The sequence below is a fragment of the Aquarana catesbeiana genome, linkage group LG02 (assembly GCF_042186555.1).
Source record: "Aquarana catesbeiana isolate 2022-GZ linkage group LG02, ASM4218655v1, whole genome shotgun sequence".
Taxonomy (NCBI): domain Eukaryota; kingdom Metazoa; phylum Chordata; class Amphibia; order Anura; family Ranidae; genus Aquarana; species Aquarana catesbeiana.
The window spans coordinates 177,548,469-177,568,701 of NC_133325.1; the positions used below are offsets into that span (position 1 = coordinate 177,548,469).

Below are 20,233 nucleotides of genomic sequence, written 5' to 3' on the forward strand. Positions count from 1 at the left end.
TTTTTTTTGGTTCACTGCATGGCTGTACTATGGTTATCTGTTACTGTACCAATTAGTGGCCTGATACTTACCACTGCTTAGCTTTTCACACTTGGTCAATTGTTTTTACAAGCAGTATGTTTAGGTTTGCTTTTATTCTCATGTAGCTTCAATGAAACCAGCCAGTGAATTTAGAACTCCCATGTTTAGTACTTGGGACAACCTTGCTGTAAATATTATAGTAGTGAGTGTATCATACAACAATGACAGTCCTACTTGGATCATTTAGAAGCTCAAATTTAATGAAGCATAAGCAGTATTTATCTAGCACGTAAAGCAGAGTTCCACCCAAAAGTGGAACTTCCGCTTATCTGATTCCTTCCCTCTACACACACACCCCCCCCCCCCCAGTGAGAGAGTGCAGTGCGCTTCGCATGCGCAGTAGGAACCCGGCCGTGAAGCCGAAAGGCTACACTGCCGGGCTCCCCTACCCGCAATGGCGGCGGCAGCACCCAACCAGCCGATGTAAGCATTGGCTGCAGTGCTGACATTGCTGGACCCCAGGACAGGTAAGTGTCCTAGTGTGATGTCAGCAGCTATAGTATGTGTAGCTGCTGACTTTTACTTTTTAAAGGGGGTGGGCCGACCTCTGCTTTAAGACGGGACTTTTTATCAAAATTCCTGTTACTGAAGCTCTAAGTATTGCACAATTCTCCTCTTTCTGGTGAAGCTTTAGCACTTTTGCACTTTGTTGGATTTGATGTAGTTTAGCATTTCGTACTGTTCAATACTGACAGAGCAATGCTTCAGGCCACAGCCTACATTTACTCTACTGGTAAACAGAGCTTATTAATCACATGGAAGATGCCATTTAGACCCCTTTCACACTGGAGCCCAATGCAGACGCTAAAAATAGCGCCTGCATAGCGTCCTGAAAGCCGCCGCTGTGTCTCCAATGTGAAAGCCCCAAGGGCTTTCACACTGGAGCGGTGCGCTGGCAGGACGGTAAAAACAGTCCTGCTAGCAGAATCTTTGGAGTGGTGAAGGAGTGGTTTATACACCATTCCTGCCCATTGAAATCAATGGGGCAGCGCGGCTATACCGCCGATGCAGCAGCGATTTGCGGTGGTTTTAACTTTTTCTCGGCTGCTAGCAGGGGGGTAAAACCGCCCCACTAGCGGCCGAAATACCACCGCTAAAACGGCACAAAAAATAGCGCTGTTTTACCGCCGATGCCGACCCAGTGTGAAAGGGGCCTAAGAAAAGCTCATCTCGTGCTGTGTAACTGCTAACAAAAGTTTTTCAGTTTGATAACAGAAGGTGTGCTGGGACAGTGTTCATGTATTCACTTGAGTTCAGTGTTCACTTGCGTGAGAGCAGGCTTGTCTGCTGCTGCCATACTAAGCACATTTTGGGAACTGCAGAGGCTACATGTGTTCAAAGCCCTTTGCTATAGAAATCTGAGTGCCTCTAATGTAATGTTTGTTGTATGAAATATTTCTAAGATAATGCAGTGCCAGTTTTTATATACGTAAATGCTATACTAGCTTCAGTTTTTGTGCCGTTCTCTCCAAGTAAAGCTGTTTTTCTTTAGCTCCAAACACTGCGACTGAGGCATCTGTAGAACCTGTTGCTGAATCTAAAGCTGCAGGTATTTACTGCATGGTTGTGCTGTGGAGATTTCTTAGTGCATCCATGTGCAATATTTTTTTTCTTCACTGAATTTAGTTTGTGGTAGTCAGTTGTGCTTTTATTTTGCTGCAGCATTAAAGACCCCAGCCAGCGAAGCAAAAACTCCAGGTATAGCCTTTGTGATATCTTAAGATACTGATTTGGTATTTGCTGATTTTCATATGCACATGACAACTTTATTGCTTCATTTTTTTTTTTGCTAAACACAAGAACACCTTACCATACATTAGGTGGGGTGGCTGCACTTTAATTGAACTGCAGGCAGATATAAAGGACACAAGTTATTATATCATTTTTATGGAAACACGGTGTAAGTACCTGACTTTGACCTTTTGCAGGCGCTGTAGTTTTTCAGCTAAGGGTCCCAGCTCATGTTAAAGGCTTATTGTTCATGTAAGAACCATTCTCTTTTCTCTGTGCTGAAAATGGTGTACTAAGGCCTCATGTACACTGCTGCTGGTAAACTGACATTTAGGAGCCGTTTGGCATTTTTTTTTCAGCTGCCCCTGAACTCTCCTCTGTTATCTTATCAGTACATGTACACAGGTTTTAGCCAATTTTAGAAGAATTTTTTTGGAACGTAAAAAAATGGGTTCAGATGGATGTTCAGAGGCATTTGAAATGCCAAATGCCTGTAACAGCCTGTAAACACGGTAACTCACATTTAGCAGCCTTTCGTTTACAGACGTTTTTCATTTTAACAAGACAGCCAGTTTTTTTTTTTTTTTTTTTTTTTTTTAAACGCAGCTAAACGGACGTTTTTAGATGCCGGTTTCTAGCTGTCAAGTTAAAATCGCTCAACTGTGGTTAAGCATCGTCCCGTGTACATGAAGCCTTAAGCTGGCAGATGGCAAAATCGCTTGCTCTGCATAGAATTCATTATAGATACCAATCGTGAGTTTTTTTGCAGCTTTTGTATTTTCTATATGGGAGGTGGGGGGGTGTATTTTGCAAGAGTACCTAGCCTATTACAATGCCTAGCTCAGGAATGCTTATTCTGTAGAAGTCCCTAGGTAAGCTGGGCAGAAATTTATTCTCATTGACTTTGTATACTGGAATGTAAAATTCAATTTAAATTTTAGCTCCTGAGACAAAGGCTGAACCCTCTGAAGTCTCTGCCCTGACGGCTTCTGAGCCCAGCTCTCCAGGTATCCTGTCTGTAATATTCATCTTTGAAAATAGGGAGAATATATTGAACTGCATTTCATGAATTTTCTTTTTAATATTTTGTTTGAAAGGGCAATTTCCAAGCATGCCTTGGATTATTTTAACTATTAAAAGCTAACTGAAAAAAAACAACTCGCCAATGCCTGCTTCCATATTCCAAGTAACAGTTGTCCATACTTCACTGGGATGCCTGAAATGCTCATGCTTCTTGCTCAACATCCCATGAAGGATGACAGCAGAAAAGTATGAGCCTTTATCAATATGTCAGCGATGGCCAATGCCAATATTTGTATTCTGACTGGTTATGAGTACACAGCAGTCATAACTGAAAATAAAGCCTTGAAGAGAACAGCATATATCTGTTTTTTTTTTGAAGCCTTGATTTTTATCCAGGCATTGCCTTTAGAGTGCAATTTTTCAAACCTGGAGCAGCTGTGTTTGGCAGCCAATCAGCTTATGTCTTCAGCTTTTTGTTAGACTTTGAAAATGAAGGATAGCAACTAATTGGTTGCCACGCATAACTGCTTTAGAATCTGACTGCTTCATTTTTGATAAATCCTCATCATTGAACCTAGTGAAAATGTTCACATCTGTGTGTTGTGTTGGTATTATGAGTATGTGTGTATATATATTAGGGCTGAAACAACTAATCGATTAAACTAAAATGATCCCTTTATAGTACAAAAAGAGCAAATAATCACTACTGTAACTATTTCTTTCACATTTCTACAGTAAAAAAAAATGAACCCCTTAGAGCCCTTTCACACCGAGCCGCCCATAGCGTCGGCGATAAAACGCCGCTATTTTTAGCGGCGTTTTACCGTCGGATTAGCTGCGCATTTCGCCCGCTAGCGGACGAGAAAGGGTTAAAACTGCCCGCAATGCGCCGCAATAGCGGCGTTTTGCCGGCGGTATCCCAGCACTGCCCCATTGATTTCAATGGGGAGCAGCGGTGGATGAGCAGTAAACACACCGCTCCTTCATCGCTCCAAAGAAGCTGCTGGCAAGACTTTTTTTCCCGTCCTGCCAGCGCAGCGCTCCGGTCTGCAGCATTGTCTCCGGGCTTTCACACTGGAGACAATGCTGCAGCTGTTTGGGGGTGGGTTGCAGGCGCTATTTTTAACGCTATAGCGCCTGCAAAACGCCCTCAGTGTGAAAGGGGTCTTACAGTAGTGATTATTTGCTTTATTTTGTACTATAAAAGGCTAATATTTGTTTTTTTTAACCCCATTATGTTACGAAACGTCTTACACTTGGTTCACATCTGTGTTTTTTGGTGCTTTTTGCAGAAACGGACTACAGTTCATTTACATGGTTTCCTATGGGACACGTTCACATCTATGCTTTTTCAGCCACTGCGTATTTGGAAAGCGTCAGTGACTTTTTTTAACGCAAAATAGTGCTTTTTTAGTTCAACATACTTCAATGGAGAAGCTGCAGAAAAGCATGTAATGCGTTTTTGCAGCAATTTGTGTTTTTTAATCTGCCCAACAACAAATTGGGCAAAAAAAATGCAAAAACGCAAATCGCAGCAAAATCACGTGCGCAAAAATCAAAACGCACAGCAAAGAGCACTGCAGAAACAGATCAAAAGCAAACTGCATAGGTGTGTACCGAGCCTTATGCTGGCCACACCGATCAATTTTCAGATGAGAATATTCAGACGAAAAATCTTTGTACATTCGATGAATGAAAGAATGTTTGAAAATTTCACTTGTTTTTAACATTCTGTTTTTAAAATAATTGTAATTTCTGAACGAAAACCCCATACACTGTGATAATTCCTTTCACCAAGAAGTTTTTTTTATTATTTCCAAATTTTCCCAGTGGTTGAAAATGAACGTCGGTCTGACCCCACTAACGATTAGAAAATCGGACGAACGTTCTTATCTCTCCTCTAATAGTATATAGAGTATGTCTCCTCTTATAGTATATACAGTATGTCTCCTTTTTGAGTATATACAGTATATCTCTTCTGTCTGTTATTCTCAGAGTGGATTAGATATTTTGCTCCCTAACCATATAGTTGGCTATTTTTATCTACTACTGCATAGAGATATTTAAGAATAAATTGCCTTTTTTTAAAACTTTACATATTAACTAAATTATACACCACACTTTTTTTTTTTTTTAAGGTTATTAACCGATTAATCGAAACAATCATCGGCCAACTAATCGATTATGAAAATAATCGTTAGTTGCAGCCCTAAAAAATATAATAATATAAAAAATTATATTATAAAATATATATAATTTTATAATATAATTTTTTTTTTTTCCAACACATCCGTTGCATGCCAACACTAAAGTAAGGGTTTTTCTGTTGTAAATGATGATGCATCGGGGGTTACGCATGTACAATGTATTTCACAAACAAGTTTAAAGTTCGGAAATACAACATGCGTAGTATTTGCATGAGTACAGCCCCGGGTACAGGAAAACAGCTGGAATTTTATGCTGGGCATATTTTCAGGCTCTCATTGTCTGAGTGCATGAGGCCTTGGGGTTATGTGGTGCTTGTTACCAAGAAAAATGCCCCTTTTGTTTTTTATTTCTGCAGTATGAAAATATTGATCAAAAGTATGTTCACATAGGTTGGACTTGATGGGCGTGTGTCTTTTTTCAACCTCACCTACTATGTAACTGTCGTTTTAAGCAACGGAGGCACATTAAAGCATTTGTTAACCCAAAAAAATGAATAAAACAGATCCTGTTCCCTTAAAGCATGTTATACAACACAGTGGTTTTGCTGTGTCATTTGGACCCCTGTAACACCTGAAATAGCTGGCTGATCCTGCCAGTTTCTACCCTCCCCTCTCTGCACTGACTCAGATATATCAGGGCTGCTGAGCTCTGACACCGTCATATGCAGCCCTGCTCTGTCTGTCTCCTGTGTCCTCCGCCCCCACCCCACCCCCCACCCCCGCTGCTCTCATAGTTGACATTAAAAGCCCCCATCCCTCTGTATTAGAAGAAGTTCCCCTGTGTCTGTGTGTTTATATCATAAATATGCTTATCTGTACTGATGATAGTCTTCATGCGACTCCTCGGCTCTCTCTCCTCCCTGGCTGGCATCAGCTTCAGTGCTTGGCCCCACCCACTTGAACGGTCAGCTAGGCAAAGGACAGGAGAGAGGAGGCAACTGATTGCAGGAAGACACTGTATTATCAGTACAGATAAGCATATTTATGCTATAACAGACATGGGAGCTTATTCTAATACAGAGGGAGTAGGAGCTTTTTATAGAAGTGGCTTAACAACCACTTTAAGTTATGTAATTGCTATGACTGGAGCACTTGCCAAAATATGCACCTGCTTCTGGTTTTGTATGCTTGTTTCTCTTCTGCCCCCACATTTAGCAAAGCTGTTTTTGTTTAGCTCCAAAGAAAGCACCTACTTTCCCTGAGACAACTGTGAAGCCCATTAATGAATCTAAAGCTGCAGGTATTTTATATATTGCATGGCTTTGAAGTGGCAATTTAATCGTATGTCCATGTGCAATATATAGAAATGAACTGTTCTGATAATGCAGTTGGGTTATGATTCTGTTTTGTTGCAGCTTTAAAGAAACCAGCCAGTGAAGTTAAAACTGAAGGTATTATAGTCCTTACAAAATAATTTTTTGAAGTACTATACATGGCAATTATATGGCAGCGCCAAAATTTGTACCAGACAGCAGTTCTACATTAAATACAATGATCATTTTCAGAAGCACATAAATTGTAATTGCACAAGTATCTTATAAGCAGCTACTTTTATAGGATCAGGTTTTAAAAGTCTATAGCGCATCCATGCAGCTCAGGTTTAGTTGTTTGGTCCACTTAGTGATCATATTTCTTTGCTTTAGCTTCAAAGAAGCCATCTGCTAAAGTTCCTGTTGCTGACATCAAAGCTGCAGGTATTGACTGTGTGACTTCATGTGCATTGTAGATGTGTTCACATTTATGGTATTTGACTATTTTTGCTGTTACACTGGGGCCTAAGGTTTTATTTCGCCACTATTGTCTATTTTTCTTTTACACTGGGCATTGTTTAGCTTGGAGATCAGCCTTGTACCTGCTGAAATATATTCAGATTTTTAGTCACAGTAGATATATGGCTGACATGACAATTTCATTATTTTCCCGTGGCTTTGATCTTTTTTAATGGCTTAGTTACCATATTCAACTGTTTCTTTTCTGAGTAATATAAAAGCCATTAACTGCAGCTGCAAAATCATAGTAACCTACTTCTCAAGACTTGATCAAGAGGGTTACGCTAGTTCCTGAAATTATTATTGTATGATGCCTTTTGCCACAAAAAAATGCAGTGAATATCAGATTCGCTTCTTTTATAATTTTGCTCGTTGGAGTTGCATTTTTGCAAGTGACATGAGTAAAGTTGCTGCATTTGCTGGTGCTGATAATAGGCCCAGATAGCCTTGAAATGGTAATTGGAAGAGCCAGCACTAAATGTAACTATTGGTTTATTAGTATCCACACTTCTCCCATTGGAGCATGCGTTTTTATATACCACACAGGCGCACACACTTGCTGTACCTCAAATGCCAGGTATAATAATCCAGGAAATTCTATTTAATTACACCAGTTATCATCTACACAGTGTCCATACACCACATCAGGCCATGGTCATGCTGTTTGGATGCCTAAAAGAAACTTGCATGTTGAAAAAGATCATAATCTGGCACCTAAAGATCACTCGCACCAGCCTGCCTTCAATGTGCTTTGGGAATCTCCAATATTTATAAGCCACTTAAAAGTTACGGTTACTGTTTTTTTTTTTTTTTTTTTTTCTTTATAAATTATTAATTCAAACTTGCATATACATTCTAAAAAGAAGCAGACATAGCATCCATTATAGAGCAAGGACTGACATCTGAAAACAAGATTATAAAAACAAAATGTAGTACAAAATATCCATAGTTCTCCCTAATCAGACTAGCATCCAGTCCGAAACAGTAAATGCAACAAAGAAGGTACGCATAAAAATAGTACATGGCGTAGAGCAGGGATAAGCAATTAGCGGACCTCCAGCTGTTGCAAAACTACAAGTCCTATCATGCCTTTGCCTCTGGGTGTCATGATTGTGGCTGTCAGAGTCTTGCTATGCCTCATGGGACTTGTAGTTCTGCAACAGCTGGAGGTCCGCTAATTGCATATTCCTGGTGTAGAGGAAGGGATCTGATCATCCTTATGGTTTAATTCTTCTAACCGTTTTGCATGTTGAATCTGGTGTCTAGGAAATGAGATAATAAGTGAAAAAAAAATGGCTCAATTAAGTGCAAAAATGGGGAAAAAATAAATGGCTAATTAGAATAGACTAAAGTAAATTTTGGGGTTTTTTTACAACACTTGTATTGGAATTTAAGATAGGCAGGTAAGCATACCAAGGGGGTAGCAAGTAAATGCCCAGGAACAGAAGTACCATTTTGGATAACAGATCACATAATTTAAGTCAAAAGATTGTAAAAAAATGTTTACATGGGCTAAAAGGATATGTTCCTTAGCCCAGGGACCTCATAAGGGACGTTTGGGTAAAAAAAAAAAAAAAAAACCTTCGCACATTTCTTCATTATTATAAATTCAGATCTTGTTAACAAGACCGGAGCAGTGGCCTATTGCCTAAAGTTGTACAAGGATACTTCAGTTAAAGGTGAAGCCGGGAAAGGTAGAGGATACTGTGGCAGCATATAGGTAAGGGGAGGAGAAAAATGTTTCTCTGGCTTATGAACCGCTGACCTCTTAGGTGACTTTTTAAAATACTAAGCGCACCTCAACCATCTCAGTACCAGCATGTTTCTTCATTTCCAAAAAAACATGACTTCTTTCACTTATTATTTTGGGGAGTCTTGTAATGTCTTAGCATTTCTATATAAGCGTTTTATAACCAAAAGGGAAACATTAATGTTTAGTCCTTTTTTTTTTTTTTTTGTATATTAAAAAATAAAATGCTTATTAAATACTAGCAAAGAAAGCGCTGTAAAAAAAAATAAAGTAAAAATATGGGTATATTGCCGCATAACCAAGTCAGCTAACACACTGCTGAAAAATGGTAGTACACTGTTGGTACTCTAAGGCTCGGTTCACACATGGGCGGCACGACTTGCAGGTCGCCTCAGCGAGGCGACCTGCAAACGACTGCGGGGCGACTTGCGAGACGACTTCTGCATAGAAGTCTATGCAAGTCGCCCCAAGTCGCCCCCAAAGTAATACAGGAACCTTTTTCTAAGTCGGAGCGACTTGCGTCGCTCCAATTAGAACGGTTCCATAGCACAGAACGGGAGGCGACTTGTCAGGCGACTAGGTCGCCTGACAAGTCGCCCCAGTGTGAACCGAGCCGAAAGCAGTGGTCATCAACCCTGTCCTCAGGGCCTACTAACAGGTCAGGTTTGCAAGATAACTGAAATACATCACAGGTGATATCATTTGTGATTGCAGTATTCTAGTCTGCATCTCCCCAAGGTAATACATAAAACCTGGCCTGTTAGTGGGCCCTGAGGACACTGCTCTAACGTTCAGAGATGTCAAATATATGTTCTTCTGTTGTAGTTTTTTTCTGGTTGGCTATCATATGTGCATCTTTACTCAGATATATAGTTTGGTACACATATTCGTAATGCATTAGAAAGGGACATTTCTCTCTTCCTTTTTGATATTTGGCAAAATTCAAAGTTTTTTTTTTTTTTTCTCCTTGGTGTTTTATAAAAACTTGTCTTAGATTCAACTGCATTTTCCATTTATTCTGTTGATCTTACAGAAACCAAGGTCCCTGTTTCTGATGTGCAGTCTTCAGGTATCATCTGCATAGTTGTGTGTGGTGTTTTTTGTTTTTTTCTCACTAACACACATTCTTTGCAGCTTGGTTCATAGATGCTTTCTCACTTTAATGTTGATTTTGATAGCATTTCTAATTTCTAGTGTCCTGCATGTTGTATAGATAGTAAATACTAATATGACAAGTTATGTTGATCTCTGCTCCCCAGTATAGTGTGCAGTGGTATAACAAAACAGTTCTTATTGCAGTGATTGTTAAATAAGAAGTGACTGACCTAAACAGGAACACGTTACAGATCCCCTTGTGTCAGGCTAAAATTATTTGTTCTTTAGATCATACTTTAATCTGTGTAATATCTATTACATATGTACAGTAAAGTTGTCCCCTCTACCTTTTTCACAGAATAAGTACAAATGATTTTTTTAATTTCTGGGAAACCATCATTTGTACCCCTTTTTACAACCTTAGTCAATCAACTTGTTCAAAAATGGAGCATTGTAAAGTTTACACACAGCATATGTAATTTTAGACCCCTTTCACACTAAGGCAGTTTTCAGGCGTTTTAGCGCTAATAATAGCGCCTGGAAACTCCCTCTCATGCCTCCCCAGTGTGAAAGCCCGAGTGTTTTCACACTGGGGCAGTGCACTTGCGGGATGGGGAAAAAAAGTCCTGCAAGCCGCATCTTTGGGGTGGTGTAAACACCGCTCTTGCACCGCCCCTGCTACTAATGAATGTGCAGTGCTTCACCCCTTCAGGTGCTAGCGGGGGTTTGAAAGCACCCCGTTAGCGGCCTAAGAGTGGTGGTAAAGCGCCACTTAAACGGACCCGCCGCCCCAGTGTGAAAGCAGCCTTATTGTGACCGCTATCCAACAAGCTATTTTATTTACTGGCAAATGTTGCTCCTGATATCGCTTAGTCCAGGGGTATGGGGGGTTTGGGGCATTCAGTAAAAAGCAAACATGTACTTTAGGCATAATATAGGACAGGATACAAAAATATTATGCATCCTGCTTTACAGAGGATGTCTGTGAGTTAATTACTAAAGATTTGTTAAAGGGTTAGTTCACCTTTTTATAGAAAAAAAATGTAAAGGAACGAATGCCAGACTCCTTCCGTGGAGGCGGCGCACATGAACAGCGCCGACCAGTCAGAATCCATCTGGTCTTGGCTAGAAGCACGGACAGAGATAAGGGAGAACATTGGGGATTTCAAATCCCTGGACTACTTGGCTGGCTGCAAGAGCTCTGACAGTTCAGGATGGCTGGAGGTGGGTATGCGGGGAGGGGACCAGTGTTGGTTTACCTTTTTTTACATTTTTTTTTTTGTAGAGGTGAACTAACACAAACACTTTCAGTTTAGCTGTGTGTTCTAAATTGTCAGGTGGGCATGAAATGTCTTCTTAAAAAATTCTGTAAAAATGTAGTTGTCCTCTGAAAGTCTTTTATTTAACTTTGCTACAAAGATGTCACTTATTTTAGTAGTGATTTACCTAGAAGGTACACTTCAAACAAAAACCAGGCAACTGTAATTAATGTGTTTTTTTTTTTTGTCATGTTTTGCATGGACATAATAACTTTTATTCCCCAATTTTTTTTCTCTGCTTGTGAATTTGATGTTGCGCTTTTATTAACATGGCTTTCTGTTTCCACTGGATTTTAAAGCTGATGTAGTTAGTGCTGTAGGCCAGCCTGAGGTGCAAAGTTTGTCTTCACTGCTTGCCTCTAACCTCATCCATCAAGAATGTGATGATTTGTGTGTGGCATGTGTAGTAGCTCCTTTTATCTCTCCTGAAGACACTGTAGTTATACCTCCAGAAACCTCAGAGTCTGAGGTAATTCTGCCAGCAGATGTGGCCAGTGACTTGGAACAGCCTTGTATTACAGATGCAGCTGGTTGTCTGGAAGTAAAAGTGGAATGTCACCGTTCCAAAGCCAGTCCTGGTTCCAAAGCCAGTCTTGATAATACTGATGCAATTAAGATTCCGGAAAGTAAGACAAAATCTCTTGGAAATTTATCAACTAACTCAATTACAGGATCTCACTCCAAGCATTTAATTCTAAATGCTTTAATAACTGAAGAGGGCTTGCCACCAAAGATCAAAACTCTTTTTGAAGATCCATTTTGTTTTCAAGTCAACCCTCAAGTCGGAGTGCATTTGGATGAGGTTGCTGTAGATGATACAAGTAATTTGATTAATGCACACAAATTGTTTTCTAATCTATCAGATACATGCCTTGGTAACAGAAACCCTGATGTCATTGATGCACCCAGTTCTGCATTTGACATAACTGAGACTCTGCATCTGCAAGAAGTTAATACATTTGTCACTTCGGGAGCTTCTCCTATAGAAGTAATGCTGGAGGCCAGATTGGATCATCTTCCTGAACATTTGCTTGAATTCAAATTGGAGGTAGCTCCACAGTTAGCTGATAAGTTGCCTGCAGCCTCACAGTTTCTGTCTAAAGATGAAGATCTTGTGGTGGAATATAACATACTAGAAGAAGTGCGTATGGCAGATTCTGTGATGTCACTGGAAGAAAAAATGCCTCTAGATGAATCGGTAATGCCATATGAGGGAGATGTACCGAAACCTGCTTTTCTGTTACCATCTGAAACTGAGCTTGCTGTAAACTCTGTGACCCTGGATAATTCACCTTTAGAAATGTATATGCAACACTGTGAGGCTTATGTGTCAACTGAAGAGCTACAAGCTGCCATAACCATTTTACCAACAGAGGTTGAAATACCTGTTGCTGTCCGTAAAACTAGTGCATTTATTTTAGAAAATGAGGCTTCTGATATAAAACCTGATGCTGAATTTATCTCTCAGGAAATGTCAGCAGAAGGGATGCCTGTTGCAGGTTCTGAATCTACAAAATCAGCAGAGAAGATAGAACTGCTTGCCGACTCTGAAATTAAGGTTTTAAGTGTGGTGTCTGAAGACAAACTCGCTGCCAATTATGCAGCCAAAGAACCAACTAAAAATGTTGAGATGCCCGTTTCTGCCTTTAAAGCAGCGGACAACCCTGTGACTGACACAGAAGCCAAGGTATCCATAAAAAAGGTGCTTTCTGCTTGCTCTGTAACCAAGGAGCTAACTTCCACTCCGGACTCTGATGCCAAAGTGCCAAAAGAGTTAACAGCTGCTGCCTTTTCTGAGTCTGAGAATCCAGCAGGGAAAGGACTTATTAGCTCTAAACCAACAGAAGAGGAATCTGCTGCCAAATCTGGGGTTATGACACTTGCTGAAGAGAATGCACAGGCTGCCCACTTAAAAGCCAGCTCACTAACCAAAGATGTGACTCAGACTGTTGACATGACAGTCAAAGCCACCTCAGAAACTAGTGGTGTGGCATCTTCCAACACTGAATTTGCTGTGATGGCCAAGAAGGAGGCTCCAACTGATGACACTGAACCTGCTACATGCCCAGAGGAGAAATTTGTGGCTGCTGTACCAACTGATAAGGCTCTGGCTTCCTACTCTGAAGCTGCCACCCTGATGGAGGAAGAGGCTCTGGCTGCTGCTTCGACTGAGGAAGATGCCCTGGCTGCTGACTATAAAGCTGCCTCACTGACTGATGAGCCTCTGACCTCTGGCTATGAAGTCCCTGCGCAGAACAATGAGGAGGCTCCAGCTGCTGACTTAGAAGCTGCAGAGGAGGCTGCTCCAGCTGATAACCCTGATGCTGACATGCTGACTGAGGAAAAAGTGGCCCTGGCTGTTGACTCTAAAACCGCTGCATCAACTCAGAAGGAAACTCTTTCCTCCAATTCTGAAGCTGCCAAGGAGGTGGCTCTAGCCACTGATTCTGAAGCTTCACAAGAAGAGACTCTGGCCACAGACTTTGAAGCTGCTGAGAAAGAGGCTATGGCTGCTGACTCTGAAGCCGTCGAGAAGGAAGCTCCAGCTGCTGACTCTGAAGCCGTCGAGGAGGTAGCTCCGGCTGCTGACTCTGAAGCCGTCGAGGAGGTAGCTCCGGCTGCTGACTCTGAAGCCGTCGAGGAGGTAGCTCCGGCTGCTGACTCTGAAGCCGTCGAGGAGGTAGCTCCGGCTGCTGACTCTGAAGCCGTCGAGGAGGTAGCTCCGGCTGCTGACTCTGAAGCCGTCGAGGAGGTAGCTCCGGCTGCTGACTCTGAAGCCGTCGAGGAGGTAGCTCCGGCTGCTGACTCTGAAGCCGTCGAGGAGGTAGCTCCGGCTGCTGACTCTGAAGCCGTCGAGGAGGTAGCTCCGGCTGCTGACTCTGAAGCCGTCGAGGAGGTAGCTCCGGCTGCTGACTCTGAAGCCGTCGAGGAGGTAGCTCCGGCTGCTGACTCTGAAGCCGTCGAGGAGGTAGCTCCGGCTGCTGACTCTGAAGCCGTCGAGGAGGTAGCTCCGGCTGCTGACTCTGAAGCCGTCGAGGAGGTAGCTCCGGCTGCTGACTCTGAAGCCGTCGAGGAGGTAGCTCCGGCTGCTGACTCTGAAGCCGTCGAGGAGGTAGCTCCGGCTGCTGACTCTGAAGCCGTCGAGGAGGTAGCTCCGGCTGCTGACTCTGAAGCCGTCGAGGAGGTAGCTCCGGCTGCTGACTCTGAAGCCGTCGAGGAGGTAGCTCCGGCTGCTGACTCTGAAGCCGTCGAGGAGGTAGCTCCGGCTGCTGACTCTGAAGCCGTCGAGGAGGCAGCTCCGGCTGCTGACTCTGAAGCCGTCGAGGAGGCAGCTCCGGTTGCTGTTTCTGAAGCGCTCCAGGAGGACCTGGCCACTACTTCTGAAGATGTTGAAGAGGAAGCTCTAGCCACTGACTCGGAAGCTGTCATGGAGTCTACTCTAGCCACTGACTCGGAAGCTACCATGTCAACTGTGGAAGCACTTCCTGCAGACTACAACGTCTCTGAGCAGAGCGAAGAGGTATCAGTGGCTGCTGATAAAGTGATGGAAGATATATTAAAAGCAAGCTCCAAGGCTCTGATAGAATCTGATGCTATATATGATGAACAAGAACTAGTTCACTTCCATACCACTGATTTAATCCTGCATGATGTTCCCAATGCAAGCACTTACCATTTTGAGCCAAAGCATGCCGACTCCAGTATTTCACTGCCTGCTGATATTTCACTGAAATCTTCTCTTAATGACACTGTTAAGTCTGACTCCCTACTCATGGTTTGCACCACCTCTTTACTCATGCCTGCTTCTGCTGCACCTGTTATCGGCAATGATTTGACCCTATCTAGTGATCATTCATTTTCTGCTTCTTCTAATGTGTCTTCTTCTCCTCTTCTAGCTAGTAAAGCTGAGAGCATTTCCTCTCCTATGCAGCCCGCTCCAGAGCTAGATACGGCAAGTCCTGCCAAAGAGCTAACCCCTTCTGCTGCTTTGCCTTCTTTAGAGCCGGTGTCCTCTGTTCCTATTTCTTCTATTTCTCCTCTTGCCTCTAAAACTGTCCCACCTGCACCCCCTGCTGAAGATGAGGAAATGCCACCCCTAATTCCTCCAGAGATTCCTGCTGAGGAGACAGTCTTCCAACCTGTTGTGGTAAACATCGCTCCTCCCAAACTTCCTCTAGCCCCTCTTCTGAAGGAGCCCGTGCTGAAGAATGACAAGGGTATTATACCTGGTGTTTTCTAGAAGTTTGTTTCAGTGCATGGTGTTGGACTTACTGCCTTTAAATATTACTAACACAAAGTGTGGATATTTTTTTTTTTTTTTAAATATGGGTGGTTTTCTTTCCACTTAAATTTTAAGATGTCATGAAGTAGATATAGCAAATATTGTTTTCCTTCCAATTCTCAAGGGTCTTAAAATCAGATTTACTGAAGAAAATATATGTGGATATAAAACTTCATACGCTTAATTATTGTCCAGCCTTCTTTGTGGAATGCAAACTCTCTTCCACAGTTGCAGTTCTGAGGGTATGCTTGACATATCCCCACTATGCTCTGTTGGGGCATGTGTGTGTTTCAATGCATGGACTGAAGAATATGGAAAAGCTGTATCCTTTAAAGTGTTTCTAAACCCCGGACCCTGCATTTACTATATTTGGTCTCCCACAGTATACAGAATATGGAAATGCAATTATTTTAGTAAATATAAACGGCTAAATACCTTTACTCATCAGCAGTATATAGCAGTCTTGTGACTTCTATCAGTGTCCAGCTGAGCTTGTAGGAGGAATTTTCATTCTCCTCTGACTGTCCCATGAGGCTCCATGATGCCTGACCCTCTTTCTGGACAGTGCTTTTGGCCCTGCGCCAATCACATGCACCTTCCCACAAAAAAAAAACTCTAGCAATGCACAGCAAACTGAGCATGTGCAGAGTGCCCCCAAGGCTCTGTACTATCAGCAGTTGGACTGGGAACAGTGGCAGAAAGGGAGGATCACCGTACAGGCTCAAACAGCCTTTTTACACAATGCAGAGGATTAACTCCTTAGGTTTCACAGTGAGTATAACAAGCATGCTTTATTGCATATACAGACTGGTTTTACTGTTGTGGGTTTAGTAACACTTTAAAGAATTTTTGACATGTTTAGTCCGTACAGTGATCATGCTTCTGAGGTATCTTCTTTTTTTTTTTTTTTTTTTTTACCCAACTATGAAGAGAATACCACATGGGGAATTTATACTTTTTAAAGTTCACTTATACTTTAAATTACAAAATTTATGTAGTTGCGTAATTTTTAAATGAAAGTGAAGTTTGTGTAAGTGAACAAAAATTTTTTTTATGAAGCTCTTGTTTTTTAATGCAGGATTCGCTATTGAGCATTGCGGCAACATACGTTTATGAAATACAATTGTTATCCATGTTGTAGTTTGAGGTAGATCTAATGGCAAGTCCTCTGAGTATTGCAGTGAGGTTAATTTTGTATGAAGTGATTGTCTCCTTTAGGTGAGCCCTCCCTTAAATTTTGTAGGTTAAGTCTGAGAAACCTCTATTAGTATAGGCTTGGTAAACTCTGGAAGGAAAACAACCCAGTTTTAGCATGATTTCTTTTGCTAACATTTTTTGGAACGCTTAAGGGCTGACGCAATAAAATTAGAGCGAGGAAATCTGGAGACATGTGAAGCAATTTCCTAAAGCAGCCAGTGAAATTCATGGCTTTGTTTCCCAGTAACTGCAATTTGATTGGGGCAACGATTTCTTTGCTTTTTTTGTACAGCAGCCCAAAAATAACTACCATGAATGAGATGCAAGTGTATGTTATATTGAGTTCTCTGTTCTAGACCATCTTGCCTGATGTCTCCAGAAATGTTGTTTGTGCTAGTTTTGTCTACTTTAGCCTGGTGTGCTTTTTTTCACCCTGTTCTTTTGTCTAGTCCAGTCTAGTGGATGGTGTGTTCAAATAAACCATACTTCACAATGGCCATATAATTTTTGTTATATTTGGCATGTTATAACAAAGCTAGGCCTTTACTGGTTATTATTATACAGAATTTATATAGAGCCAACAGCTTGCACAGTGCTTTATAACATAGGGGCAGACAGTACCGTTGCAATACAATTCAATACAGGAGGAATCGGAGGGCCCTGCTCATTAGAGCTTAAAACATAGGATATATAGTCATTTTAGAATACACTGTGCCTAATTCAATTGTAATTCTGGATTCTGTATCCAAGTTCTCTAACATAGCATCAGTAGCTATACAATGTGTTTATAGACAAACAACTAAATTGTGGAGTTTGATAAACTGGCAAAACACACTTGATTCTTTAGTATCCTCTTATTGTGATCCAGGTGTTGCACCAAAAGCAGTCTTGTATTTTGTGTAAGATTGTTGTCCGTTGTGTGTCAAGTGCATGGAATATGGACATTTACATCTGCATAGTGACATTTGATTTGTGAAATGTTCAAGAGTGCGGGTAAATGCCACTAAGTCCATCTATCCAGGCTATTTGAGTTTTAGTTTTTGCTTATGTGTGATATTTAAAATGTAGATTATTTTGGCAGTTAAACCTAACTAAGCTTTTACCTCCTTTTTATAGGTTTGTTGCAGTAATGTGAGTCCCAATTCTTTATCTGTTATAACAGAAGTCTAATTATAATTATTTGACTTTTTGGCAGGGTCAGGAACAGAGTCAGACAGCGATGATTCTCCTCCAGAGTTGGAACAGGACTCCTCACAAACTTCCACACAGCAGGCACAGGTAAAATGTTTAACAGATTAGTGAATGACTTTTCTCCCTTTGGCAAGATTCATTGGGATGAGGTTTTTTTTTTTACCATGTGACAGTACTTTCCAAAATGCTTCGGGCTTGGCTGAAATCATTTTCACACCTTTTTAACCACTTGCCGCCCACCATATAGCATAATGACGGTGGCAAAGTGGTTTCAATCTGACTGGACGTCATATGACGTCCGCAGGATATTGAGCCGCCGCGCGCCCCCAGGGGCGCGCATCGCGGCGATCATTGTTGCGGTGTGTCAGTCTGACACCCCGCAGCACCGATCTAGGTAAAGAGTCTCTGACGGAGACTCTTTACCACGTGATCAGCCGTGTCTGATCACGATGTAAATAGGAAGAGCCGGTGATCGGCTTTTCCTCACTCGCGTCTGATAGACGCGAGTAGAGGAGAGCCGATCGGCTGCTCTCCTCACAGGGGGGGGGTCTGTGCTGATTGTTTATCAGCACAGCCCCCCTCGGATCCTACCCAGGACCACCAGGGACATCAGCTACACTGGACCACCAGGTATGCCCCCTAGACTCCAGGGAAATACTAATCAGTGCAAAGACAGTTGCCAATCAATGCCCAGGCAGTTGCCAATCAGTGCCCACTCCAATGCCTAACACTGCCAGTGCCACCAGGGATGCCCATCAGTGCCACGTAGCAGTGCCACCTACCAGTGCCCATCAGTGCCACCCATAAGAACCCATCTTTGCAGCCTTTCAGTGCCCATCAGTGTCGCCTATCAGTGCTGCCTATCAGTGCCGCATATCAGTGCCCGCTCATTGGTGCCACCTCATCGCTGCCGCCTTATCAGTGCCACCTTATCAGTGCCCATCAGTGAAAGAGAAAACTTATTTACAAAATTTTTAAACAGAAACAAAAGCAAAACTTTAATTTTTTTTCAAAATTTTCGTTTTTTTTTTTTTTTATTTGTTTCGCAAAAAATATAAACCACAGAAGTGATCAAATACCACCAAAAGAAAGCTCTATTTGTGGGAACAAAATGATAAAAATTTGGTTTGGGTACAGTGATGGATGACCGCGCAAATGTCATTCAAACTGCGACAGCGCTGAAAGCTGAAAATTTGGTCTGGGCAGGAAGGTGTATAAGTGCCCTGTATTGAAGTGGTTAAAATAAGAAACCTCACCTGGGTTTTCTGACTTGAGTCTGTGTATAGAAGCATATCCCTAGTGGCATTTTTTTCCTACCATCTTATTTTTTAAATGCAGTATCTCCACAGACCCTAGATGTCCAAAATATAAGCATTAAAGTGCATGTCTGTGCAAAAAAAAAAAAAACCTACATTATTCAGTGCATCTTTGCTCTTCGTACACCATTCCATGTTATTTTTCTTATCGTACATCACGGGACACAGAGCCATAGTAGTTACAATGTTGGTTATAAGCCACCTTCAGGTGATGGACACTGGCACGCCCTAAGACAAAAAGTGCACTCCCTATATAACCGCCCTCCCCGCCCCCCACCACTGCTGGGAGTACCTCAGTTTTTCTGCCAGTGTCTAAGGTGTTGGTCACGAGTAAAGATGTGTTGTGCTGAGCTCCACTGGAGCAATCCTTGCTGGGGCTAGTCATGCAGCCAGATCCATTCAAAGTGTCTTTTTGGCCGAATTGAATGGTACCCGGGCCTTGTATTCGAAGAAATTAGGTCTTGCCTGTAAACGCTTCTCTTTAGAGAGCTGGACCCCAGCATCCAGTACTTTTTTGGTATTAAGACCATAACGTTTTTACTGGCGGTGGTGCTATTACAGGTCCAGGATTGTGGGTTTCCTTGAGGATCCCCAGCTCCTGAAGGTTTAACGGGTTGGCATCCTTCAACGTCCAATGCGAGAAGTTATGTTTTAAAACGCACCATTTGTGCTGTTACATGCTGCAGGAGGGACACGAGCAAAGGTGGCATATAAGAGGTTTGGGGACACAGGCATTCCTTTGACAAATTTTTCTACTTCATCAGGTTGAGCATTAATAGCAGCGGCAGGGCTGCACCATTGCTCAAGCAGTGGATGCATTCTTTCTGGTAGTACCTCTGCTTTGTGCATCGGGCTATGGTCGGAAGGGGGGTGAAAAACACCTCAAAAAAGGGCTTTTAACACTGCAGTCCCTGTGTATGTTACTAAGGAGGTTTTTTCTTTAACCATTTTAAGCTTGGAGCAAAAAATCGATGCTTTAATTGCATCCCAGAGTGGGATGCGTCCATTGCTCAGAACCCTCTTGCTGAGGAACAAGGAGCAAGAGATGATGAATTTCTTTCAAAGGACCAGGAAGAGGCTGAAGTCTCCTCATCCGAAGAACCTGATACGGAATTGTCAGGTTTGCAGGAAAGATTGTTGGTACAGTCTCTCACTGAATTGGTCATTCCACATTTTTATTGCCAATAACGCTGTCAGTCGATGAGCCCACTTCTGGTTTGGGTTCACTAAAGCCTCACCAATATATTCATTCTTTTCCTATCCATTCATGGC

General features: G+C 42.1%; 1 protein-coding gene across 37 annotated transcripts in view; it reads left to right on the forward strand.

The window, feature by feature from the left end:
- Positions 1-20,233, forward strand: part of NACA (nascent polypeptide associated complex subunit alpha) — a 57,534-nt gene that overhangs the window by 23,053 nt on the left and 14,248 nt on the right. For 8 of the 37 annotated variants that reach the window (XM_073613892.1, XM_073613895.1, XM_073613896.1 and 5 more), the window contains 3 exons: positions 9,595-9,630; positions 14,872-15,192; positions 17,650-17,732. In XM_073613892.1, coding sequence (XP_073469993.1) covers positions 9,595-9,630; positions 14,872-15,192; positions 17,650-17,732 — 440 coding nt within the window. Of the gene's footprint in view, positions 1-1,573; positions 1,631-1,743; positions 1,780-2,753; positions 2,820-6,216; positions 6,283-6,397; positions 6,434-6,685; positions 6,737-9,594; positions 9,631-14,871; positions 15,193-17,649; positions 17,733-20,233 lie in introns of all 37 variants that reach the window. The other 29 variants (XM_073613905.1, XM_073613907.1, XM_073613909.1 and 26 more) reach the window with 23 other exon arrangements.